General features: G+C 44.3%; 1 protein-coding gene across 3 annotated transcripts in view; it reads right to left on the reverse strand.

Annotated features, from left to right (window-relative positions):
• BTBD9 (BTB domain containing 9) overlaps nucleotides 1-26,937 on the reverse strand; it is a 448,341-nt gene that overhangs the window by 376,803 nt on the left and 44,601 nt on the right. For all 3 annotated transcript variants that reach the window (XM_066240405.1, XM_066240497.1, XM_066240592.1), the window contains exons 2-6: nucleotides 22,281-22,492; nucleotides 16,387-16,750; nucleotides 14,954-15,218; nucleotides 4,965-5,184; nucleotides 2,098-2,217 (exon numbers count right to left, since the gene is read on the reverse strand). In XM_066240405.1, the coding sequence (XP_066096502.1) occupies nucleotides 2,098-2,217; nucleotides 4,965-5,184; nucleotides 14,954-15,218; nucleotides 16,387-16,750; nucleotides 22,281-22,465 (1,154 nt within the window). In that variant the 5' untranslated portion in view covers nucleotides 22,466-22,492. The remainder of the gene's footprint in view (nucleotides 1-2,097; nucleotides 2,218-4,964; nucleotides 5,185-14,953; nucleotides 15,219-16,386; nucleotides 16,751-22,280; nucleotides 22,493-26,937) is intronic.

A 26,937-nucleotide genomic window follows, 5' to 3' on the forward strand; every position in this document is an offset into this window, starting at 1 on the left:
GGCTGGTTTTATATTCACGATGATTTGTTCTGGGAGTCATGTCCCTGTTGTACCAAATTAAATAGAAGCATACTGTCCTGCGGCCCACATCAGATGCTCTGCCTGCTCCGCTGCTGATTTTTTAATCCAATGCAGCAGTAATAACCCGCATCGATGCAGACTCAATCACGTCCTCCGTGCCAGGGCCCCTCTGTCACTCCCAGGGTATCCCTAGGCAGCCCTGAGATGCAGAATCCTCACTCAATTCCTTGTCCTTCTCATTTTAATCCATTCAAAACCCCTCTGATAAAAGAGCAACCACCAGACCTGAGCTACTTTAGTCCCCCTTTGGGGAAATGGAATTGATTTTCTGCATTTTCACACAAGAGAATCCCCGGGTAACAATATTGTGTCTAGTCATATCCATAATAAAAAAATGGAGGCAACATTCTCTACTATCCATACCAGAGGCCGAGCGGTTTTGTGGAGCTCCTTGGTGGGACTAAGAATTCAGCCTGATGCTGACAGATCATGGGTTTACTATGCATAAGGGGTCCCTGGCAAAGAGAGTAACTGTGGGGCACCCCGCACCGCGCCCACGTCAGCCTCGGTGGGAGGTGAGCTGAGGTCACAGGTCAGGGTGAGGAGGGTCTCGGGTGGGGGGTCAGCTCCTCATTCTCCCTGGTTTACCCCCACCACACCCTTCCCTTCTCTCCTCGCTGACCTAACCGAGGAACATGCCTTGACCTTTGACTCTAGGTAAAGAAGACCTGAGGCAATTTCCAAAGGGAGAATTACAACAGAAAAACACAACACAGTTCTGGGGGCCTTTTACCACTTCTCCCACCTCCCAAATTCACTACTTTTATACGTTTCACAGAATTTCAAAAAGAACGTTTAAACTATGGCTTATCCCTATGGGAAGAATGTGAAATATTAGGACAATAGTTCATTAATACTTTTTAAAGCAGACTAGTGTGGGACCGCAACACGACAATAAAAGCTGAGGTGCTCTGACTGAAGGGAGGGCGTGAACCGGGAGCCCCAGGGCTCGGCCTCCCCGGCTCCAGCCCAACCCCCTCAGAAACACCTGCTTCGTCAAATCCCGCGGACCTCCACTGACCTAGATCAAGAGCACAGGCTCTCAGGACGCGCACACTGGCACCCACGGCGCTCCTCCTGGGAACACGGGCTCTCAGAATGCGCACACCGGCGCCCACGGCGCGGCGCTCCTCCCGGGAGCACGGGCTCTCAGGACGCGCACACTGGCACCCTCGGCGCTCCTCCTGGGAGCACGGACTCTCAGAACGCGCACACTGGCGCCCACGGCGCTCCTCCCGGGAGCACGGGCTCTCGGGACGCGCACACCGGCACCCACGGCGCTCCTCCTGGGAGCACGGGCTCTCAGAACGCGCACACCGGCACCCACGGCGCTCCTCCCGGGAGCACGGGCTCTCAGAACGCGCACACTGGCGCCCACGGCGCTCCTCCCGGGAGCACGGGCTCTCAGAACGCGCACACCGGCACCCACGGCGCTCCTCCCGGGAGCATGGGCTCTCGGGACGCGCACACCGGCACCCACGGCGCTCCTCCTGGGAGCACGGGCTCTCAGAACGCGCACACTGGCACCCACGGCGCTCCTCCCGGGAGCACGGGCTCTCAGAACGCGCACACCGGCACCCACGGCGCTCCTCCCGGGAGCATGGGCTCTCGGGACGCGCACACTGGCACCCACGGCGCCCCTCCTGGGAGCACGGGCGCAAGAACTCCCCCGGCTGCGGTGGGCAGAGCATTCCCCCACCAGTGACGCCCTCCAGGTCCAGCACGCAGCCCAGGGAACATCCCCACTTCACAGGGTCAGCGGTCCCCTCTTACTCCTTTACAGGTCGACTACAAGAAAATAGTACAAAACACTCCGGATAAACAGTTCCACAGCACACTCTAAAAATGACGATGCTTCATGTTCCACAGTTTTCCTAAGTGTTAGCTGGGGTGCGTTTGGTAGCTGATAGTCTGAAAAAACTCTTCTGTGAGGCAAAAAATATATATAATCTGCTTCTCAGAGTCCACATCTCCTTAAATAAACATCAACATCACTTATCAGCCGGGAGAACTAACCTGCAGACACGGGCTGGAAAGTATAACTTCTGCCAGGAGCGACACAGGTACTGTGAGTGATCGATCACTCGGATCCAATCAAGTTCATCCATCGACACTTCAATGAAGTATGAATAAGACCTAGGAATCAAAGTGAAAAGGGCAGAAAAAAGGACCACATTAAAATAACAATACAAAGTTATATCTTAATAAAGCATTAAAAGGCACAAAAATACGCTATGCGTGAATTACACTCTCTGCACAACAATCAAATCTGGATGACGGCAGTCACCACAATGTACTGAAATCCTCTCAGTGTGCCCATCCGCCTATTGCTCAGGAACAAAGACCATGCCATGCCGTATTCATGTTCACAGATCCAGGGTCTAGCACGGTGCTTGGCACATATCAGGCACGCAAGACATTTGCTCCTTTTTCAAATAGGCCAGAACGCCTGGCTCACACCTGTCAGATTGACAAGACGGGACAGAAAACAGAAGAAGGTGTGTGCCTCTTCCCTCTGCCTTCCCTGGCCTGGGAGCTCAGCCCTACACTCGCAGGAGGAAAGTCAACTCGGAGGGTTCCCCCCGGAAGCCACCTCACCCCCTACTCGCTCCCAGCCTCCTACCACCCCAAACACACATGCAGCCTGCAGAAAAACAGATGACATGGTGAAGAGATAATGCGTGCTTCTTTTGGGCGCGACCTCAGATTTGCCGGTGAACACCCTGGCAGTAATGAAGGTGGCCTGTCACCCTCCACTGGACCACTGCATGCTGCTCCCAGCCTAGACAAATCCCTATTCCCCAGTCCTAGGCCGGATTTAAATCTGAGATGCAGTTATGATTTGTACTGGGATATCAACAGGAACAATCTCAGGAGATTTAGGTGACCGTAAATGTCAGCCTGCCACCAACAGCTGTGACCGGCAAAGGTCAGCTTAGCTTGTGTCGTCCGCATTTCCTGCGGCCCTCTCCCTCCCAGTCATTTTATCGCTCAGTCTCAAAATGGTTATAACCTTTTATTGAACCTCTCTGGGTTATCGGTAATGCAGGATATAATTTCAAAACACATGTCAGAATCTTTTTGGCTTAAGATTCTGAATGCTTCACCTTTGCTTAGAATGATTAACAGCCTCTGTGAGGAAAGAACTGCCATGAGGTCAAGGGAAGTCCCCCGTGACTATAACGCACATACTGAAACAAAGTGGCCTATAAACATTTAACATCATGGAAACGGTAACTACTTTCAGTTCCAAACATACTAACCTTTTCTTTTAATATTTTTACACCAATTTCACTATTAATTAAATGAGTGACTATAAGGAAAGCTTTTATAACAGTGCATACCACATAAAAATAATGAAAGTGCTATGTAAGTATTATTACTATCAGACTCTATATAAGTATTATTAATCAGACTCTTAGCAATGATATATGAATTACCTCCATTTTGCCAACCAGGATCGAATTATATCCAACAAAGTATGTGTCAGAAAATATACTCTCCTTTTATTGAATTTAGGGGAGGAGAAGGAACAGAGAGAGGGGGAGAGAGAGAGACATTGATTTGTTGTTCCACCCGTTTATGCAGTCATTGGTTGATGCTTATATGTGCCCTGACCGGGGATTAAACCCACAGCCTTGACCTATCAGGATGATGCCCTAACCAGCTTATAGCCAGGGCCAGAAAATATATTCTTAATTTAAAAAAGTAATTTAAAAAAAATTTTTTAAAAAACACAAAAATGACGGGGACTTCGAAGCCCCATACACAGGAAATGCTGACTTTCACTTCACAAAGCTTCCCTCAGACCTGCTCAAATATCCTCAAGGCCAGGGCAGTGGCCAGCGGTGCTGACCAGAGAAATGAACTAACCTGCAAGGTCTGCAGGGCATTGTCACCACTACTATCAAGCCCGTCCTACCCAGACTCAAAGTGGTACAATTAGGGCTTCGGGGACTCTGTACATCAGTGTTGTGGTGTGCAGGGTGTCGGTTGATGATAAGCAGCCATGGGAGACACAGCTCAGTTCCTGGTCACTCACGGTGCTCCAGTACTTGGGCCACCATGGCTAGACCTTGGAAAGCACAGCGGGTCACAGTCTCAGAACAGCCAGAAGAAAGGCAGAACCTTGGCGCTCCTGTGAGACTGGGAGGATCCCTAGGCTAGAGCCCAACGGAGATTCCTCACAAGTTTCTTCTGTTTTGAGGATGAGATTTATGCACACACTAAAAAGTACTTCTTTCTTCATCCATAAGATAAAATGTATTTTAAAAGTTATTATAATATCCAAAAGTAAGGAATCAACTAAATAAATCATAGGAACCCATAGGGTAGAAAACCAAACAACCATATAAAGTAACATTTTAGAGGAATATTTTTAAAGGGTAGAATATTCACTATATATTACTTAAAAAGTGAAGCTAGCTTTTTATACAATGAACCTTTATTTTGTAAAACTATGTGTGGTGTTATTGGTTTATGTTTTGTGAGTGTGCGTGTGTGTGTGTGTGTATGAGAGAGAGAGAGAGAGAAAGAGAAAAAGAGAGAGGCATACTATGTATGACAAGAAACACTGATTAGATACATACAAAGATTAATAATGGGTGGTGAGATTACTAGAAATTTTTATTTCTTTGTGCTTTTCTGTATGTTCTACGTTTTCCACAATAAACACGTGTTCATTACTTCTATAAGCAGAAAAAAAACAACACAAAAATGTTATTTTTTTTTAAAGAAATATACCCTTTAACTCTTCCCCCAGAACAACACTTCAAGAGAAATAGCCAAGGGACCACAAAGAAGTAAGTCATCAAATGTGTAAAACCACACAGGCTGCGACGGTCGAACACAGTGCTAGTTTCTCTCCCAGTCAGGTGACCCACCGGCTGTCGCGGTCCCACAGCAGAATCCGGACGTGGTTGATGATGGACGGCTGGCCCAGCTTGATCTCGATGCCGGAACGGCAGTCGTCGTCAATCGGGTGCCTGGAAAATCCATGGTCCAAATCGTAATTTTGAGTGTCACCATCAAGTAAGGCAGACTTCAGCTCCCCTTTGACAACCTGGGCTCCGTACTTCATAGTTGCAATGTTTTCTTCTGGTACTATATAGTTGGAGATACAAAAAAGCATGGTTAAGGGTTGGTTATTAAATTATTCTATAAGTTGGGGGGAAAGACACAATTCTAGGACTCTAGTTGATTCTAGTATGTGCATTTAATTTAAAAATGGCAGAGACAAGTCTATGGAAATAGAAGTTATGGAATGTCTTGAGGATTAAGTTGTTACCCACAGTTTAAATTTAATGACACCATCATAGTCACAAAGTGCTTGGGACTATGTTAAGAAAAAGTTGTTAACACCAGAAAACAAAACAAAACAAACATGGACTAGCACAAACAAATCAGCTCTCCTGAATTCTATTAGTAGCTTTACTTTAATATCTCCTGGACAAAAACAGCATGTAAAGATGACCTACACCTGATCTGGACTGAGCATAATGTGTAACAGCAAAGCAGGTAGGTCAGACATCTGACAGAGCGACAGTAAAGGAGAGGATGAATCCAGTACAGCAGAGCCATTGGTCGTACATGGATTAATCAATTAATCTAGCTAAAAACCAAAGATACATTTAAAAGAAAACATATTTTTACTTCACTTGAGTATTTCAAAATGGAAATTCAGTCTGTCAGAGTTATGGTTAAATTCAGTCAAAATCAGAGTTACGGTTATAATTAAACACCCTCCCCTCTCCAACAGATTTATGAAGTGTCACCTGCTCCTGGGACTCTGAAGTCCTCTATGCACACACTGCTTCAAGGATCTGGAACCCGCCCTTCAGGTCCCAACGTTCTAAACCCGACACTCTCCACGGAGGGACCCGGGGCAGCATACAATACATGTCAGGGGTTCGAGCTTCAAAGTTATGAGTTTAAACAGTGGCTCCACCTTTCGCCAAGTGTACCACTTTGGGGAAGTTCCTGTCTCTGAATTTAATTTCTCAGTAGGGCGATATCTGTCCACCAGGTGTTTCTGTTTTCTGTTTGTTTTAAGGATTAAAATGAGATGATGTCTCTGCAAAGCACATACTAAACTCTAAAAAAAAGACTGCCAATATTATTATGAAACACTATATCACTTTTTTAATTTTATTTAATTTATTGGGGTGACACTGGTTAATAAAAGTATGCAGGCTTCAGGTGTACAAGTTTATCACACATCATCTGCACACTGTGTGTTCACGACCCTGAGTCCTGTCTCCTGCCATCACCGTATACCCCCCTTGACTGTCTACTACCTACCTCCCCCACACCCTTCCCACCTGTAATCTCCACACCATTGTCTGTGTCTGTGAGGGATTTGTTTGTTTTCATTGTGCTTAGTCCCTTCTTTTAAAAAGCACACACTAATAAGAGAACTAAAGCAAGATGACACACTGGAAACAAACAGTGAATTCTCACAGTACATACACACATGGCTATGTGATTTGAATAGAGTCAAGTCTAAGCCATAATTAGCCTCTTAGGGAAAGGGGGTAATTCATTATTGCAGATTACTTGGAAAATGTGGGGTTTAGACATTTTTTCAAATGAAAACAGGTATGAGAATGGCTCCGGAAGACAACAGTCAGTGCAGTGGAAATGCAGCTGGGTGGGGCTGGTCAGCCCGCAAAGACTAAGGCATCTCAGACGCAAAGCAAAATGAAACCTCACCCCGCTCAACGTCTCTCCGCCAGAAGCTCAACGCCACAGGCTCACAACTCCCGGCGTTCTGTTAGCTCAGGGTGACCCCATGTATTCTTCACATTTATTTTTCATTTATTTAACAAACCTTACTAATTCCTTTGATTCACTCCTCACCAGAATCCTCTGTGTGGAGTGCTATGACTACCGCCACTCCGCTGCTGGGAAGTGGGGGCAGGAGAAAGCTTAGCCGGGCTCTGTCGCCCGAGGGCCCACAGCCAGCAGGTGTCACAGCTGCAATCAGAACCCAGGCAGTCTGCCTCCAGGGGTCCTGCTCTGCCAGTCAGGCAAGAATGGTTTCTGATGGGAGGAACATACTTACACCCTCTTTGTAACCTTTTCCCTCAAAAGTGACCTAAGACTCAGAGGAAAGAACCAGTCTGATGTATTAAAAAAAAAAAAAAAAGCTGGGACTTAGAGTGAGAAAACCTAAGTTTGAGACTCAGGCTCTACCACCCCCTACCCGAGGGAGGCCTCTTGGTCTCTGTAAATCTGTTTTCTCATCTAAACATAATTCTCTGACCAACCTACCCGCAGAATTATGGTGTAGAATTCAGGGGTCACCAAACTTTTTACACAGGGGGCCAGTTCACTGTCCCTCAGACCGTTGGGGGGGCCGCCACATACAGTGCTCCTCTCACTGACCACCAGCGAAAGAGGTGCCCCTTTCGCGGGAAGTGCGGCGGGAGCTGTATAAATGGTTTCAGGGGGCCACATGCGGCCCACGGGCCATAGTTTGGGGATGCCTGGTAGATTGTGCTACAAATAAGATATGCTAAAGTACTGTGTAAGTATACAGAATTGCATCAGTCAAAAAACACTTGCCGTGGACTCACTCTGTACCGGGTCCCACTGAGGGCCTGGGACTACCTCAGTGGGAGACAGACAGGCCTGCCCTCCTGAGGCCTCCAGTCTAGAGATGAAGCACTCGACAGAGCAGGCACACAAACAAACCCTTCCAATCTGTGCTCTTCAGACATCCGTGATGTATGAGGACTCGGTAAAAAGAAACGAGAACCCCTTATCTCTGGGTATAAGATGCGGGGTCCGAAGTCTTGCTGCGGACCACTGCGGGCATCCCCTCCAGCTCCGACTGCCCCAGTCCAGGCCCGGACAAAGGAGGGGGGACCCCGAGCTTCCACGCAGACGCTGCCGCCACCTGCGACTTCCTCTCAACACGAGACCCTTCACCTCCACGGTTTATCAAGCTGAGGGCAGCGTACGACAGCATACGAGGCACACGAGAGGCAAGTGACCGTAACTAAAAGTCTGAAAGGAAATGAAATTCCCACCGCAGGCCTAAGTCGTCTTTTGAAGCTTATTTCAAGAGTACTTGAGAACTTTTCTAACTGTCCTTGATACAGAATCCTTGAAAGGATCTTTCGCTTCAAAACGGGAAGCACTTACACAGTGGAAATTCTGTCACGGTAACTGTAATCAGATAAAAATACAACTCCAAGTATTTGGGCAAGATCTATCGTTAAATGATGAATTTAACACAAAAGGCAAAAATGAGAAAATTCAGGTAATATAATAATTCACACAATCAATATTCTTACTGCTTATATTTGTCTATCAGTAGAGAAAAAAAGCTCTAAAAAAAATCTAGGGTTAGGGCCCTGGCCAGTTGGCTCAGTGTTAGAGCGTCGGCCTGGCGTGCGGAAGTCCCAGGTTGATTCCCGGCCAGGGCACACAGGAGAAGCGCCCATCTGCTTCTCCACCCCTCCCCGTCTCCTTCCTCTCTGTCTCTCTCTTCCCCTCCCGCAGCCAAGGCTCCATTGGAGCAAAGATGGCCCGGGCGCTGGGGGTGGCTCCATGGCCTCTGCCTCAGGTACTAGACTGGCTCTGGTGTGACAGAGCGACGCCCCAGATGGGCAGAGAATCGCCCCCTGGTGAGCGTGCCAGGTGGATCCCGGTCGGGCGCATGCAGAAGTCTGTCTGACTGCCTCCCCGTTTCCAACTTCAGAAGAATACAAAAAGAAAAAAAAAATCTAGGGATAGGGATTAAGGAAATAGTCAAAAACAACAATAGTTTTCTTTACATTTGTCATTTTGGGTGCATTTTACAAACACTAAGAGAAAAAGTTACGCTTTGAAGATTCATAGCAAGGCAGAAATGAGGTAATTATCAGAAAGAAAATCTAAGGAGAAATGGAGCAGGACATGCCCCCAGCTACACACTGCCAAAATGCAGGTGGTGCTGGGTTAATTATCTTGTCTTTTTCTTTAATTGCCTCACGTTTTTAACCATCCTTTCCTGGGCTCTCTACTGCACCCAGGCTGAGAGAGCGTTCACCCCGAGGAACCCCTGGGTGCACACTCAGCTCGCTGCCACTGCAGTCTCTTTCCCCAGCTCTGTCCCTCCGTCGTCTGCTGCTCCCCGCCTGACCTCCCTGAAGAACAGCGGGTCCTCCCTTCCAACAAGGGCGGCATCGCACAGGACTTTCCCGAGAACTCCTATCTCACTTAACCTTCCCGTTCCCTCCGTTCCCTGCAGGCCTCCCTGCCGTACAGCGCAGTGCTGGTCCTCAAATATCACAAAACAGAGAAACACAAAGCAACTCAGGCTGGAGACATGATCAGAGAGCACTGGCCTTGTGAGTCACTTCAGCATGTCGGTCCCAGCCTGGGCATCAATTTCACTCAGTAACTCAGGCAAATTACTTATAAAGATCAGAGAATGGGAACATGGAAGAGCTGAAAGGGACCTTCATCCTATTTATTTAAAGGGAAAACTATTCTTCAGCTGCCTTCAGTGCTGGTCCAGGTGCTGGACTCAACCCTCCGGCAGCTCCCGGTCCAATGGAGCCAGGAGCGCATCCGAGACAGGGACTGCCTCCCCAGGGGGACCCTCAGGAGAGGTTACCTGTGAACCCCTTTGCAGGCGAAGCTGCTACAAACCATACCTGGGAAGGTCCACTAAAAAAGGAGTCAAAGAGCTGTCAAGTATTAAAAGCTCTTTGTTGTTACTGCTGTCTATGTGATGGGGAGACGAACTGTAAGTTCTAGTTGAGAAGCAAGGGATAAATTCATTCAGTCACTCATTTATTTGGAAGTCTAGATTCCAGCACTGTGCTAGGCGCTGAAAAATAGAAAAGACACAATTACAGTCCCCATGAAGCTCAGTCTAGTAGGCGTCTAGGCCAAAAACGCAATTATAACATCACAGTGGCAAACGCTATTGGCCTGAGCTACTGGCAATTATGGGAATGTGCTCACAGTATAGATTTAAACACACACCCAGATATTTACATATTAATCAATAACTTAAGTAAGCAGTCCTATGAACAGAGTGACTTTCACTCTGTAAGGAAATTCTACAGATGGAAATTGTGATATAAACCCTACTATAAAACATGAAGAAACAAGAAATTACTGCTCTCTTTCCCAAAGACTAAAACCTAAGTTATACTGAACAGAATAGCACTAACTTTCAAGGCAAAAATTAAAATCCCTACGGCCAAGACAAAAATACACAGTAAGACAATGGTCTGAGTACAGGTAGCTCAAATACCCTAAGGAAAATAAAATATTATTATTAAAAGTGAATTCCCTTTGCCCAGGTTGGTAGGCAAATGCTCGTTATAAATGTACAACACTGGTCTACATTCCCTTCCCAGAAAGACTAGCCATCGCTGGTGAATTAAAACACCCTTTGGGTTCTCTTTTTTTAAGGGAGTAAAAATCACTGTAATTTGGTAAAAAGCCTCAGGGTATGCAGCTCTAAGAGTTACACCTTCCAGTAACCAATATTAACAAACTAAAAGAAAAAGAGTTAGAAAAAAAGATATTAATTCCAAGTCCCAAGGTAAGAACCTCTCTACATTCCATGAAAAGTCGCAAAAGACAAAGAACCAGCACCCAGAGGAGAATGGAAAAAAAATGTGCACAATAATTTCAAAATAAGCAGAAGTAGCTTTCCAGAACAATAACCTCAGGAACAGTTCTGAAATTTCAGACCCTCTTTTTACCCTAACAAGAAACAATGATATAAATGTCTGGATAACATTTACTTAGAACATAACTTATTTTTTAGGATCTGACAGGAAAGTGATATGCTTGCTTGGTCTTTACATTATTGACTTTACTATTCATATAATTAAAAAGTCAGAAAAACAGCCCGCAGTTTAATCATTTCCCAAGTTTAGAAGTTAGATAAAAGATTCCCAAACATTTGTATAATCTCTCCCATGAGCTCCCACTGAATTATTCCAAAATAAAGAGCTTAACATTTATGAGCAATAATTACAGTAAGTCTGTCATTCCAGAACTCAGTGTGCCTTCGCTGGTAGATTCCTTACTCCCCTTCTCGGTAATTTCATGGGTTTATTGTAACCCAGGTCTGACAGCTCTATGAGCAGCTGATTGATTCCAAGCACCCAGAACTGTGCGAGCTGTCCCAAGCCGAGCCCTACAAGGAACCCAATACGGGGCCCATTCAGCACCTCAAATCAAAACTAAGGCAAAGAAGGGGAAAAGGAACTTATGTAACAAGATCTAACAATGAGAACTTAGAAAGTCTGAAATTATATAATCTGTCTTATCATCTCTCCCTGTTTCATCCTCCCACACTTTGTGTAGTACCATTCTCTAGCACCTCCAAATCTCTTCCCGGGCCTCTCTTGACCTGTTCCCTATAACTGCCATACTATTTCTCTCCTGCCTTTCACTGCAATTCACACAGCAGATGGTCAACACATTGTATTTACTGTCTTATCAAGCCAATGTCCTCATTCTGTTCAGCCAAGCTTGAGGTCAGACTACTCATCAACTCACCACAATTTATATCCGAAAAGTTTTCTCTCAAGTCCCATTCTTCATGACCTCCTAACAGCACCGATACCACTGCCCACCCTCTCTGGGTAGCAGCTCTCTCCTCTGTGGCTTCTGTAACTCTCCCAGCTCTCCTCCTACCTCTCTAATTCTCCCTTCCCGACCTTCAGCGCCCGGGCTTCCTGGCTACAGGTCTGCTCTAATCAATCACAGACTCTAATCTGCCTCCCTTCTCCATGTCCAGCCCAGGCTTCAACTCCTGTAGATCCAGCTTTGGCTGCCTCCTCAACTCCACTGACCTGCTTCCACGGCGACGAGACATTTTTCCTTGCATTCATTCACCAAGTGTCTGCAACATGCTATTGAGTTTGTTAATGTTAAGGATATAAAGATCAAGTGGGCTTACAAAGATCACCTCTGCCTTCAAGGACCAAAGATAAATAAACAAAAATGTTTAAAACAATGTGATCATTCCCACACAGACATACAAAGATGAGGAAGAACACAAAAGTGATGACAACGGTTTCCTATATAAAGCTTAAACACATTATTTGTGTGCATTATTTAATTCTCATACTACTACTAGGGGATATAAAACTAAAGGTAAAAATTCTTTATGTAATTTAATAACAGGCCAGACAACTAGCACATAACTAATTCAGGATTTGAAGTCAAATTGGTCTGACTCCAAAACAAAGAGTGCTCAGAAAAGTGACGAGCATGAGAAAAGACTTGGAATGTGGAAGTCCCAGAAACACTCAAACTCAGTCAAGTCTAAAAATAAGCTCAGGATCTTCCTGAAAGAACTACTAACATGCTCTTTTTTTTTTTTTTTTTTAGCAAGAGAGAGACAGGAAGGGAAGGGGGGGGGGGCAGGGAGCAAGCCAGTGATCCTTTGCTCAAGCCAGCAACCTTGGATTTAAGCCAGGGACCTTGGGCTTCAAACCAGTAACCACGGGGTCATGTAGATGATCCCGCACTCAAGCTGGCAACCCCATGTTCAAGCCGGGTGAGCCTGTGCTCAAGCTGGTGACCTAGGGGACCTCAGAGTACCAGGTTGGGTCAACACTCTATCCACTGCGCCACCACGGGTCAGGCTCAAATGTTAACATTTCTGAAACATGATGGTAGGTCACTGTTAAACTGCTGACATTGTTTCCTTTCTTAGTGGTGCATAAAACAATGGTGCCTCAGAAGTTCTGGTGTCTTAGGTTTGATAAAGTAAGGTAACGTAATCCTAAACATAATCTTCAAATTTAAATCCCCTGAATCACCAAGATTTAATTTTTAAAATGTCATATTTCCCCATGTATAAGACGTATTTTAATTTTGGGGCCTGAAAGTTGAAAAAAAAAGTATTATGTAAAGTTATTGAACTCAAGTTTTATTCATCATAAAATTCATACAACTCGTCATCACTGTCAAAACCCCCATCCATTAGCTTGTCCTCATCTGTGTCTGATGACAAATCACTGTCTTCAAATATTGCCTCATCCTCAGTTCCATCTATGGCATTTGAAATGCCACAACCACTGCATAGAATGCAACCAGTTTTTAGACCCTCCAATTGGGGGGGTGCATCTTATACATGGGGAATACTGTAATAGCTCCTTTATACATCCGTTATTTTCCATTTTCCTTGCCACCACTCTACTTTAAAGTTGAATCAAGTGTGCACAGGTTAAATACCCTTCTCACTGGTCTCCTCAAACCCATTTTTTTCCCTATTCCAAATCATCAAATACAGCACCACGGACAATCTTTCAAAACCATCCCTGTTCTCCTGCCTCTCCCCTCTAAGTTCGGCTTCTCACTGCGTAAGTGAAATCCCAGTTCAGTTCCAAAGACTTTTGTGACTCTGCCTGAGCTACCCCTCACAGACTTTCTGTTATTAATCAACAGGAGCCTTTGACACCAGTCCAGCTCTTCCAATCCCAATCCTTCAAATGCTCTAATCCAGGGGTCCCCACACTTTTTACACAGGGGGCCAGTTCACTGTCCCTCAGACCGCTGGAGGGCCAGACTATAAAAAAAACCTATGAACAAATCCCTATGCACACCACATATTTTAAAGTAAAAAAACAAAATGGGAACAAATACAATATTTAAAATAATGAACAAGTAAATTTAAATCAACAAACTGACCAGTATTTCAATGGGAACTATGGGCCTACTTTTGGCTAATGAGATGGTCAATATCCGGTTCCATATTTGTCACTGCTAGCCATAACAAGTGATATGATGCGCTTCCGGAGCCGTGACGTGTGTGTTCTGCATCACCAGAAGTAGTACTGTACATGAGCGACGCCCACTTTGCGGATGCATCCTATGCTCCTCTCACTGACCACCAATGAAAGGTGTGTGCCTTCCAGAAGTGCAGCGGGATAAATGGCCTCAGGGGGGCACATGAGGCCCGCTGGCCATAGTTTGGGGACCCCTGCTCTAAGCTGTCTCTTAACCTCACCAGTCCTCTCATCTGAATGCACCCCATCCTGCTGCCATTCAAATCAAATGCCAAGGCTCACTTCAAGCATTATAATCTCCATGAAATTTCCTTCGATCATTCTGAGCCACACCCTCTTCTGAAGTTCACAGTGTGGACCCATCTTGAACATTGTTGTATTTAAATTAAGTTTTCATGGGGGTATGCCATGTCTTATTTCCACAATGAAATTTAAAAGGATCAAAGGCAGAAGCTGTATTTTGCACTTATGCAGCATAGCTCGGTGGTTAATGACACGGCCTCGGGGCTAACTACATCAGCCTGATTCTCAGCGCCACAGACCTTTCTGGGACCTTGGCCAAGGTGCCTACTCTCTGAGCTTCAGCTTCCTCGCTTGTAAAATGGAACCAATCATGGTACCCATCCCAGAGGATCTTTCAATAAACACTTAAGAGGTGTTGACTGCTTTGCTTTTATTATTAAGAAAAGTCACCACATAAGTGTTAGCTATTACTATTGTTACCTAGACTCTCCGTGTTCGTGGTTCCAAACGTAAGTGCCTAATAGGTACTTGGTGCTCATTCGATGGAGAAAGGGAGGAAAGGTTGTCACATGAGGTAAAGCGGTTCAGGAAAATATTATATCTATTTTAGACATCCACAGGAACAGCTGCAGACATTTATTTGTCCACGTACGGTAAGAAATACATATTTGGGACTGTCGCATGGGTGTACAATCCTGGGAGGAACCAACAGGAGGATGACGGGGAAAGGCCTTCCGTAGGAAGCCGAGCTCTGTGTTCTTAGCCCCCCCACACACACACACCACGTACACCTGCACGATACTTTCGTGGCTGAGCCCCTCATACGATGCGAGCACTGCTTCCAGGTGGGACCGGGGTGAGCAGGTACTCACTGAGCATGCCCCTGTAATTGAGGTCCATGTCCCGGCTCTCCGATCGCACTTTAATGGCATCCAGGATGGCATCAGGAGACAGCAGTCCCGAAGGCCTCACCACATTCAGGAGTTCCGTGAGGCTCATCAGAGGTAAACGCACGGCCTGCATGATTTCAGCATGGTTCTCCTTCGAATTGTGCCTACACCAGTTTAACAAGGCTAGGAAAATATCTTTTTCAGGAGCTGCAAATGAATCTCTTAATACGATGCTTAAAAGTGCTGTCTGAAAAGGATAACAAGAGAAATTCCAGTTATTATGGAGCTCAGCCATGTGCATTATCCATCAGCAAAAACTTACAGAACAACAAGCATCGGCTATATGTAAACAATTAACTCTCTTTGACCATCTTTTCTCCACATTCTCTGTGCCGTACGCTCTCCTGCACACTATAACTGTGTGAACAGCTGTAATGCATCCTGTACCACTACATCAAACACTGAGTTTTTGAACACATCTGTACTAAAACACCAAGAAGAAAAATGGCAATGTGAGGAGCTGTTTTTCCATACACGTTCTGCAAGAGAGTTTACATTCGTGAGTCAGTAAGATGCATCTGGTATCTAAAACTCCAAATCTTTTGTTTCCCACTACTACTGCTCGACCAGATTTCTGGTTTCCAGATTTTCAGACTGACCTCCAGCAACCCTGGTGCAACCCTCAATGACCTTGCCTCTAAAAATAAAGTAGGATAATAAAAATCATAGTTTAAACCCAAAACAAGATATGCAGCTTTTCAGATAGGTGTTCTCAAAGTATTCAGGCCCCAGGAGGAACACAGGGAAAGAAGAGACGGCCACCAGAGTTCAGAGAAAGCCTGGAGTAAAACAGTTTTACTCTAGCTATTAGAGTAAACACCGTGTCATAGAGAATTCTGGGCCAGTAAAAAAACAAAAAAAACAGTGATTCAAAGACATCCAATGACACATCTGACCTCCCTTATAAATTTTCTCACCCATAATAAAAAATTATTCTCTCTACCAAAGAAATACAAATTCAAAACACAGTATGCAATGCCACAAAGAAGCCTACTTGACTAGCATCACTTTAAAACCAACTGCCCAGAATTAAGGCCTCTTCTGCACATAGAACTTACCAGAATCTTACAAGAAATCAGAAGCATTCTGCCCTTCTCTTAGATGACCTAGCGTCTCAGTAGCCAGAGGTGGGTGGCTAGACAGGCAACCTTTTCCACACCTCTAATTTTTTTTTAGCCCATTGCTACATTTCTATTGTGCAGATATAAATAAATAGAAAAATAGATAGACAGATTTATATATCTTTTTATTTATGCATAACATAAAATATATACACATTTTTATTATAAATAAGTAACTTTAGAAGACAAAACAGACAACGCGCGCCTGTAAATGCCTCGCAGGCGACGACACACCTTAGACAGGGAGAGGAAGCCTTCGCTCAAGAGCACCTCCTGGGCGTTCCGGTCCATGAACATGCAGCACATGCACGTCAGCTTGGGAAGCGAGTAGAGGCTGGCGACATCGAAAGTCATGCAGACGTTCTGAATGTTGAGGATGGTGCAGAGGTAGTCGGACGTGGAGTCCTCCAGCTCCGGAAAGCCGTATTTATGCGCCAGGCTCAGGAAGTCCAGCAGCACCTCCTCCCGCTCGTCCGTCAGCGTCGCCCGCCCCGTGTAGATGTACCTGAGCAGCATGGTGAACGCCTCGGCGGTGGTGTCCTGCAGGGGGATTTCCGCCTCGGGCTGCGACTCCCGCATCCCGCCGTACAGCAACGCCCTGCGCGCAGAGAAGAAACGGACGAGAATGACCACAAATGGGAGTCTCCACAGAACTGTTAAATAATGGCTATCAACATTATACTGACAGAAATGTATTTAATGACATAAAGACCCAGGTAAAGAAATGCATAGGAATCATCTGAAATAGTTCTCTAAAGAAACTAAGAGAAATAACTTAAAAACTACTTTGAATCAATTCTATAAACAACTAGACCAATGAAAAACCCCAGAGAGCTCAAGATATGTAATAGACATTCATTAAGCAGAAAGATGAAAGTGCTCATTTGAGAGGAACAGTGAAACCAGTATAAACTCAGTAAAAGTCCAATAAGACAGTTTAAAAAGTAAAACTCTATAGAAAAGATATAATCAGAGAAGAACAATTCCATACAGCCAGGTGCTGTTTTCCCGTCCGACTGGCAGAGATTAAAGAGCCTGCTAACAAAAATCATCAGATTTATATGGACTATAAAAAACCCCGAATAGCCAAAGCAATCCTAAAGAAAAAGAATGAAGCTGGGGGCATTACAATACCTGACTTCAAACTGTATTATAGGGCCATGACAATCAAAACAGCATGGTATTGACAGAAAAATAGACACTCAGACCAATGGAACAGAATAGAAAACCCAGAAATAAAACCACATATATATAGTCAAATAATTTTTGATAAAGGGGCCAACAACACACAATGGAGAAAAGAAAGCCTCTTCAATAAATGGTGCTGGGAAAACTGTAAAGCCACATGCAAAAGAATGAAACTGAACTACAGTTTGTCCCCCTGTACTAAAATTAACTCAAAATGGATCAAAGATCTAAACATAAGACCTGAAACAATAAAGTACATAGAAGAAGACATAGGTACTAAACTCATGGACCTGGGTTTTAAAGAGCATTTTATGAATTTGACTCCAAAGGCAAGAGAAGTAAAGGCAAAAATTAATAAATGGGACTACATCAGACTAAGTTTTTGTTTGTTTGTTTGTTTGTTTTCATTTTTCCAAAGCTGGAAACGGGGAGGCAGTCAGACAGACTCCCGCATGCGCCTGACCGGGATCCACCCAGCATGCCCACCAGGAGGTGATGCTCTGCCCCTCTGGGGCATCGTTCTGCCGCATCCAGAGCCACTCTAGCGCCTGAGGCAGAGGCCACAGAGCCATCCCCAGCGCCCGGGCCATCTTTGCTCCAATGGAGCCTCGGCTACGGGAGGGGAAGAGAGAGACAGAGAGGAAGGAAACGGGGAGGGGTGGAGAAGCAGATGGGCACTTCTGCTGTGTGCCCTGGCCGGGAATCGAACCCGGGACTTCCGCACGCCAGGCAGACGCTCTACTGCTGAGCCAACCGCCAGGGCAGACTAAGAAGTTTTTGCTCAGCAAGAGAAACTGATAACAAAATAAACAGACAGCCAACTAAATGGGAAATGATATTTTTAAACAACTGCTCAGATAAGGGTTTAATATCCAAAATATATTGTACAAAGAACTCATAAAACTCAACAACAAACAAACAATCCAATAAAAAAAATGGGAAGAGGACATGAACAGACACTTCTCCCAGGAAGAAATATACAAATGACCAACAGATATATGAAAAGATGTTCATCTTCATTAGTTATTAGAGAAATGCAAATCAAAATGGCAATGAGATACCACCTCACACCTGTTAGATTAGCTATTATTAACAAGACAGGTAATAGCAAATGTTGGAGAGGCTGTGGAGAAAAAGGAACCCTCATACACTGTTGGTGGGAATGTAAAGTAGTACAACCATTATGGAAGAAAGTATGGTGGTTCCTCAAAAAACTGAAAACAGAACTACCTTATGACCCAGCAATCCCTCTACTGGGTATATACCCCAAAAACTCAGAAACATTGATACGTAAAGACACATGCAGCCCCATGTTCATTGCAGCATTGTTCACAGTGGCCAGGACATGGAAACAACCAAAAAGCCCGTCAATAGATGACTGGATAAAGAAGATGTGGCACATATACACTATGGAATACTACTCAGCCATAAGAAATGATGACATCGGATCATTTACAGCAAAATGGTGGGATCTTGATAACATTATACGGAGTGAAATAAGTAAATCAGAAAAAACCAGGAACTGCATTATTCCATATGTAGGTGGGACATAAAAGTGAGACTAAGAGACATTGATAAGAGTGTGGTGGTGGCCCTGGCCGGTTGGCTCAGTGGTAGAGCGTCGGCCTGGCGTGCAGAAGTCCCGGGTTCGATTCCCGGCCAGGGCACACAGGAGAAGCGCCCATCTGCTTCTCCACCCCTCCCCCTCTCCTTCCTCTCTGTTTCTCTCTTCCCCTCCCGCAGCTGAGGCTCCATTGGAGCAAAGATGACCCGGGCGCTGGGGATGGCTCCTTGGCCTCTGCCCCACGCGCTAGAGTGGCTCTGGTCGCAACAGAGCGACGCCCCGGATGGGCAGAGCATCGCCCCCTAGTGGGCAGAGCGCTGTCCCCTGGTGGGCATGCGGGAGTCTGTCTGACTGTCTCTCCCTGTTTCTAGCTTCAGAAAAATACAAAAAAAAAAAAAGATAAACGTATAAGAATATATACTGAAACCATGGAAACACTGGAAAAAGTGTCACCAAAAGTGTTACTTAAATGGCCATCAACAGAAACATGATTGAAAAAAACTGTGATATACGCATTCTGTGCAGCCGTTAGAAAGGCAAGAGAGGTCAACATATACTTTTTGGGAAAATGCTGAGGATCTAAAGGTTAAGTTGCAGATCTGTGTGTGACTAAATAAGCAGACAGCACATACTTACATGTGTATGCACACAGGTATAAATAGCTATATCTATTTCTATTGAGAAAAATCCGGGAAAATTCATATTGAACTGTTACAATGGCTATCTCAGGGGAATGGGATTAGACGGCTGGGAGGAAAGGACTTTCATTGTTACTTTATAAATTAAAAATGAAACTAGTGATAGAATTACAGATGATTTGACCTTTTTTTTGTCTTTCAGTATTTGTCAGATTTTTTTAAATCCCCACATTATTGCTTATCTGCTCATCTAAAAAATGAAAACTAGACACTTCAGTCATATAATGAATTTAAATTTCTCCCTCTATTACTCTAGAGAAATAATATGAACCAATTAAACTTTCAATCTATCAGAAGAGAAAGGGCAGCCAGAGGATGACAAGGGAGGAGCACAGAGAAGGGAGAGTAAAGAGAAAGGGAACATTTAAAAGCGAGACTAACAGAATGGGGGACAAAAAGAGATCTGCCGCTCCTAACGTCCTCAGAGCAGGACCAGCGTTTCGAGGGCGCCCTCCACACCCGCCAGCAACCCTTTGCACCTCCTCCCCAGAACCCAGCGTTCCTGCGTGGCTCAGGGAAACAGCTGTTGCCACCCAGCAGAAGACGCATGAACAGTCTGAGCACAACTCTTCACTGGGTCATACTCTGTCTCAAAACACCCTTGAAGGTTTTCGTTAACCCAGAGAACATCCAACCACAACTTTAAAATGACTAGATTCAAAAACTCCTTCCTGGGAAGATCTCACCCAGACTTGCTTCAATGTGACCCATGATGTTTACATGGATTCTCACTGCTTTACAAACGGTTTTGATGAAGATCCTTGGAACCCTAAATATGTATGAACCCCAACCTGTGGAAAGTTCCCTCCTGTACAGTTAGCTTGCCTTTCCCTGGGAATTGGTAGGCTCTATGACCACACTTAGCAAAGCCTCTCCTGCCCTTTGAACATGAATGGTGCCAGCAATGAGACTTTCAGCTGGCATTCGTAATGACTCTGAGTTTAGCCTCATGAGCCATCTTAGACTATAAAGGTTAAACCTTCACAAACAGATATCAAGAACAAGGTCAATCTGTGAAATGAGTATATTCTATTCATTCGATATGATCTTCAAATTTTTTAAAGTATCTGACTTTCTTTTAAGAATGTACTGATCACCTAAAAGATATCTACATATAGTTGCCTCAATTTAATAAATATTTAACATAAAGCTGAAAAGTTCTGACTTAATAAAGAATGGACTCTTCAAAAGCTCTTCAATGGTAACGAGTGGACCAAAAGTAAGAAATGGGAAGGAAACACAAAAGGAAAAGCATTCAGAGGACAGAGTGGTAACAAACAATGACGAGACCACAGACACCTGCAAGAGGAGTCGCAGAGTGGTGGGGAGAAATCCCCTCTTCGAGGCTCCTCGCTTTGCCCACAGTGGCACTTCATAGGTACAAGTTGGAATCTTCTAAAAAAATGTGTAAAGTACTATAAGAGTTATCGTTAAGTAGTATTTCCAAGAGACACACTTTACTATGTGACTCCAGGAGTTGCTGTTCGCTGTCTTGTCGTTTGTGACTGTACAACCCCAACTGCAGTTTTCACTAGAAGGTGAATTTTTCTCTAAGCCCTCGGCCTCTCAATTTTAGATATCAAGTTTCCCAGGCAAATCAATGATTTTAGATAAATTATCATTCAGTGATGATTCCCTTTCAACCAACATTAGGTATAATTAGAGCTAATGTTAACATTTATAACCTGGAAAAATTAAGCTTTTGAGTAAGAAAAAAATATATAGCTATACATTAAGTACAATTTTACATTAATTAAATGCATAATACTTTGTTTTGTCTTAGTTCTAGTATAACTAAGAAACAGTCTCAATAAATAGTTAAGCTTCCTTTAATTTGGGGGTATCAGACTGCTCGTCTTAGAGACAGATGTGTTGGGTTCCGGTTACCTGCGGGTTCTGGACCGCAGTAGTCTGAAACCAAGAGGTATTCATGTTCATTAGCAAGTCCAGAGAGCCATGTGTCTGTACGATCAGAAGCCTATCTGTAAATACATCAGTTTAACTTCCATTAATAATCAACAGTGAGGAGCAGGCGAGGGCAACAAAGACTCAGATTAAAAACTATTCTTGAGCCTGACCAGGCAGTGGTGCAGTGGATAGAGCATCGGTCTGGGATGCGGAAGACCCAGGTTTGAGACCCCAAGGTCGCCAGCTTGAGCGCGGGCTCATCTGGCTCAAGCAAAAAGCTCACCAGCTTGGACCCCAAGGTCACTGGCTCGAGCAAGGGGTACTCGGTCCACTGAAGGCCCGCGGTCAAGGCACATATGAGAAAGCAATCAATGAACAACTAAGGTGTTGCAACAAAAAACTGATGATTGATGCTTCTCATCTCTCTCCATTCCTGTCTGTCCCTATCTATCCCTCTCTCTGACTCTCTCTCTGTCCCTGAAAGAAAAAAAACAAAAACAAAAACTATTCTTGAGATCCTGACTGTTGGGTGACTGCGTACAGTCTAGCCTGGGGAGCCTCCTAAGCCTGAAATTCTAAGATGGCTCCTGAAGAAAAAGGTGATTGTCAAAAAAATAACAAATGTCTACAAAGAGGAAATTCTTATAGACGTTGAATTGAAAGATTGCTAGTATTTATTATTATGCTTTGTTACGTATTTTTTTATAGAGTAAGAAATATCAATGTTTCCACAGGTTAACCTGAATCTTTAAAATGTGTTCCAGACTTACCGAAAATATTGGCACCTCGCTGCTAAAATTACCCGGTGGGCAGAAAAACGTTTCTTTTCCACAACAAATATGACGTCTCCGTATTCTTCCCCAATCAACAAGGCACCGACGTGTTCAGACAAAATGTGCACATGATCGATCTCCCCCACAGCAGCAAAGGGGCGGAGAGGGTGGCTGTTACTCATCCTGTAGAACAGGCAGTGGTCACCGACCTAGTGGAGAGGAGAGGCGAGCGTCAGCAGCGGGCGGGCAGGATGGGCAGAAACTCATGTTCCATCAACGCAGCTGAGTGAAAAGTTACACTGCTTCACAACCCTCACGTGAGGGAGGTTTCCTCCTTACCGGTGCCTTTATTAAGCCATTTCTTCTGGGAAGCAATCCAGCCTGCCCCCTTTTTAACCCCACTGCCTTCACTGTCGTATCACACGGGAAAGGCAGACCAAGCCCAGGCCCTGCACACCGGCAGCACCAGGAGCGACCACAGCGAGGACGCTGCGCCCGAATACGGCCCCTGCCCCTCGGTCCCTCAGGAAAGGGACAGTCAGCCACCAGAAGTCCTCTTAGCACACACAGGTTCAGTAAGGTAAGGCGTAATGAACTAGACCCACCAGAAAAGGCATTCGGCATGGATCTAGACCTAGATCACAAAGAGGATAAACTAAGTCATCACATTTCAAATACTTTCAGAGGTTTTGGTCTGGGACCACCTAAAATATTTTTGAAAAAAAAAACTATAATCTTCTGTATTCACAAAAATAACTTGACATAAATGAAAATCTACAGCAAGCATCCTGATCCCCCTCTGAAAAAGAATAACCCCAAATATTTTTCTCCAGGCTGTCACTCCCAGTCCACACGTTCAGCTCTAACGATCACACTGCCTGGCTCTACCAGGACATCACTGCACTCATCTCACTCACAGGCGTTTCCCTGCTGTTGCATGCAATGCCTTTCAACAAAGGTTAACTAAAAATCATAAAGCTAACAATTAACATCTTTACATGTTAGACAATGGAGTTAGGTGCTTTGAAAGCTAAAAATGTTTATATTCTTAAATCTCTCATGTATTTGCAGGTGCTGCTTTTTCAGGTGTAAGTAACCTAGCAAGTGGATGAGAGCCTCCACTGGCACGCCGGGGGTGGGCTGGCAGCTACCCTCTGCGGCACCAGAGCCTCGGGGAATTGAGCTAAAGATGCTCTTTCCCCTAGCCCTCCACACTTTCTAAGACTCTCCACTTGGAGCAGGAAGGATTAAAGAATAAGCCACCCCTAATCTTTAAATTTTTACATCCAGATCTATTATTATTAAAGTGTATGAAAAAAAAATTGTGTTTGTCCCCAGGGACGGCAGTGGAAGACCCTGTGATCCAGGTTCTCCAATCACCTGCTACTCCACGGCCATCCAACAGAGGGCGCAACAGCAAGGACTGTGATGTGGGGAACACAGAGGATGACTTAGGCACAAAGACACCCACCCCACGTAAGTAAATAAGCTCCTGGGCCTCTAAAATAGGAGCATCAGAGGGCTGTCAGCACTACCCTCACTGGAAACAGCAACCTCCATTGGAAAGCCCTAAAAACAGAATCACCTCCAGTCACCTGTTTTTTGAAAGACCAAATTCAGCTTAAGAGGATCAATTTAAGGAGTGTCAAGAAATCAGGTGTGAATCAATCATACAATGCGTGATTTACAACAGGCATTGGCAAACGTTCTGCAAAGGGTCAAAGAGTATATGTTTTGGGGCTTTGCAGGATATATAGCCTCTTTCACAATACTATTCAACTAAAAGCAGCCACAGATAATAAGTAAATAAATGAGCATGGCTATGTTCCAATAAAACCATTTACAGGAAAAGGCTGGATTTCACTTTCAGGCCAGTTGGCCAACCCCACCTCTGACATGTGAGCAAGGATTGACTGTAAACTAGAAAAAGGTCCAGACTGTTTGAAGTTTGGTTTTGGTTTCTGACTAGGGTACCCAATCAACGTTCAAAATAATATGGCCATTTGCTGTATCAGCCATAAAATTCTGAAACCTGATTTCAAATTCCCACTCCTCTTCAACACAAATTCTCATACCACTATCTAATATTTCAACAATGGTGCATGACTCTGATCAGAACTGCTGCTTTCCTGGCTGGAAAGGTGCAATGCATACACAGGCACATCTCGGTCCCAGACCTCCGCAACACAGTGAGGGTAGCAAGACAGCAAGTTGTAATCTTTTTCCCGGTAGACATTCTTGTCTTTGATTTGTAAAAATGCAACATCTGGGAAGCGCAGTAAAGAGAGGTATGTATAATAAAATGAAGTGTACCTGTGCCCAGAGAATATATTCTCTGTTGTAACATTCTCTTACGTCATGAGGAAGACTCAAATTATTGACTAAATGACTCTTGATGAACAATGACTAGTTTTTGGTTAACTAGCTCAAAAGTAAATGTCATTCTTCAACTGATACATAATAAACATGAATACTATTAATACATAAGTAAATATCATCTTAGTAGGTTCTCTAGACGTGTACTTCTGAGTCATACAATTTCTAGACGTGTACTTCTGAGTCATACAATTTCATTTTGCTAAATTTATGTTTTAATTATGCTTTCCCAATCAGAGCTATAAAGGAAATATTGCTGGCTATAGAAAACAGCTACTTGGCGTGGGATAAACACAATTTTCAGTGGACTACAGAAAGAATTTTAATTATACCAGTGATTTTCAATGAGCTTGCCACACAATGAAATCCCATAGAGAGCTTAAAAATAAAAATAAAAGGAAAAAGGATGCTTGAGCCCCACCCATCAGAGACTCTGATGTAATAGGTCTGGAATGTGTAATCACGCTTCTGAAGTGATTCCAACGAGCAGCCTGGAAAAGAGCCATAATTTCAACTGTGTTGTAGATCAGTGATTTTCAACCTTTTTTGAGCCACGGCACATTTTTTACATTTACAAAATCCTGAGGCACCCCACCTACCAAAATGACACAAAATGACACTCTAACACAGTACCTATTATACATATAGTTAATAATATAGTTTCTAAATGTATTTATACTCACTTAGTGTGAAACCTGGGCCTGTTTCGATGAACACAAAAGGGATATCCTGGCAGGAATGGTAGAAAGACATACACAAAGCTCTACCTCAATAGTTCTCAGTCTCTCTCTGTTTTTAGTTTTTATCGCAGTCAAGCTTGAGAAGCTCAGCTCACATAGATATGTGGTTGAAAACGGGAGCAATGTCAAAATAGCTTTGTTGGCCAGAATGGGGAACTCCTTGGCAACAACAGATAACCAAAAACTGTCCAAAGGAAGATCAGCAAACTTTAGCTTTAAAGTTAGATAACACTGTGATGCATTTTGATGCATTGTATATCACCCTCTGCGGGGGCCTCTTTTAAAAAGAAAAAGGTCAAATATCTATATACACCATCAGGATAGACATAACCAGCTGAGGCTGAGGCTTCATCTAGTGGTGGCAACATTTACCTCCAGTCTTGACCAGGATTAGAAATCGGGACCATGGGAAGGAGTAGCAGCTTCAACTACTCGCCAGGGCCACACAATGACAAGTGCACAGCAGCCCAAGCGGGGACCTTCCTGGGTGTGGATGAGAGGTGGCCTACTATTGGTTCATCGCTAGTGGTCGGGATGAATCCTAGAAGGTGATTGGTCAGTGAGTGTTCCCTGTGCCTCCACTCTTCCTGTCTCTGATAGCTGGAGGGATTGTGAGGGGAATGTTTATGTTCGGATGGAGGCGGCTGGTGGCAGGCCAGATAAATAGCCTCCGCAGGCCGTATCCAGCACGCGGGCCGTAGTTTGGGGACCCATGTTTAATTTCCCCACGGCACACCTGACCATGTCTCATGGCACACTGGTTGAAAAACACTGTTGTAGATTCACAACTCTTACTCAGGTGTGCAAATATACAAGCAAAATACCAGCTGAGAAGATTCATTTGGGATATGATTCCATTTTGAGTCTTATTGCTGTGATGTGAACAAAGTTACGAATGCCACAGCTTGTACAAAGATAATATACTGCTCACAAAAATAAAGGGATATTTTATAACTTCATATTCATTTTTTAAATATCCCCTAATTTTTATGAGCAGTATATATTACACCCAGGACTGTAGTTTGGCTACAAAGTGATAGTTTGGTTCCACTGCCTGGATTAAAAAAAAAAAAAAAAAAAGGAAAAAGCGTGTTTTAGAAAAATTAACTATGACTTGTTTCTTAAGCTTTGAAACTTATTCTGCTTATAATGGCATAGGTGATCTTGGACAAATTTTCTAACTTCCATGAGATTTTTTTCCACATTTGTAATGACATGGTTACATCAGGGTTTTTTCTAAGTGGTATTTTTTAATTTTGCCACTGCCTTTTAACATCACTGTTTTGACCAGTCATATGAAATGGACTGTCATGACTCAGCATTCGGCTGCATTCACGACTGTTCTTTATTACAGCTAAAGAACACGGAGCAGAAACGGCAAGGGTTTTGAGAAAGCATGTGGGGCCCCGTCTGTGAGAAATCAGACACAAGGGTACTCTCCCAGTGGAGTTACAGTGGGTGTGCTTCCTTCCCCCACAAAGCTGGGACAGAGTGTGTTAAATGTTGCCAACCAGGAAGCTTGTTAGAGACTCAATACC

The sequence above is a fragment of the Saccopteryx bilineata genome, chromosome 1 (assembly GCF_036850765.1).
Source record: "Saccopteryx bilineata isolate mSacBil1 chromosome 1, mSacBil1_pri_phased_curated, whole genome shotgun sequence".
Lineage (NCBI taxonomy): Eukaryota > Metazoa > Chordata > Mammalia > Chiroptera > Emballonuridae > Saccopteryx > Saccopteryx bilineata.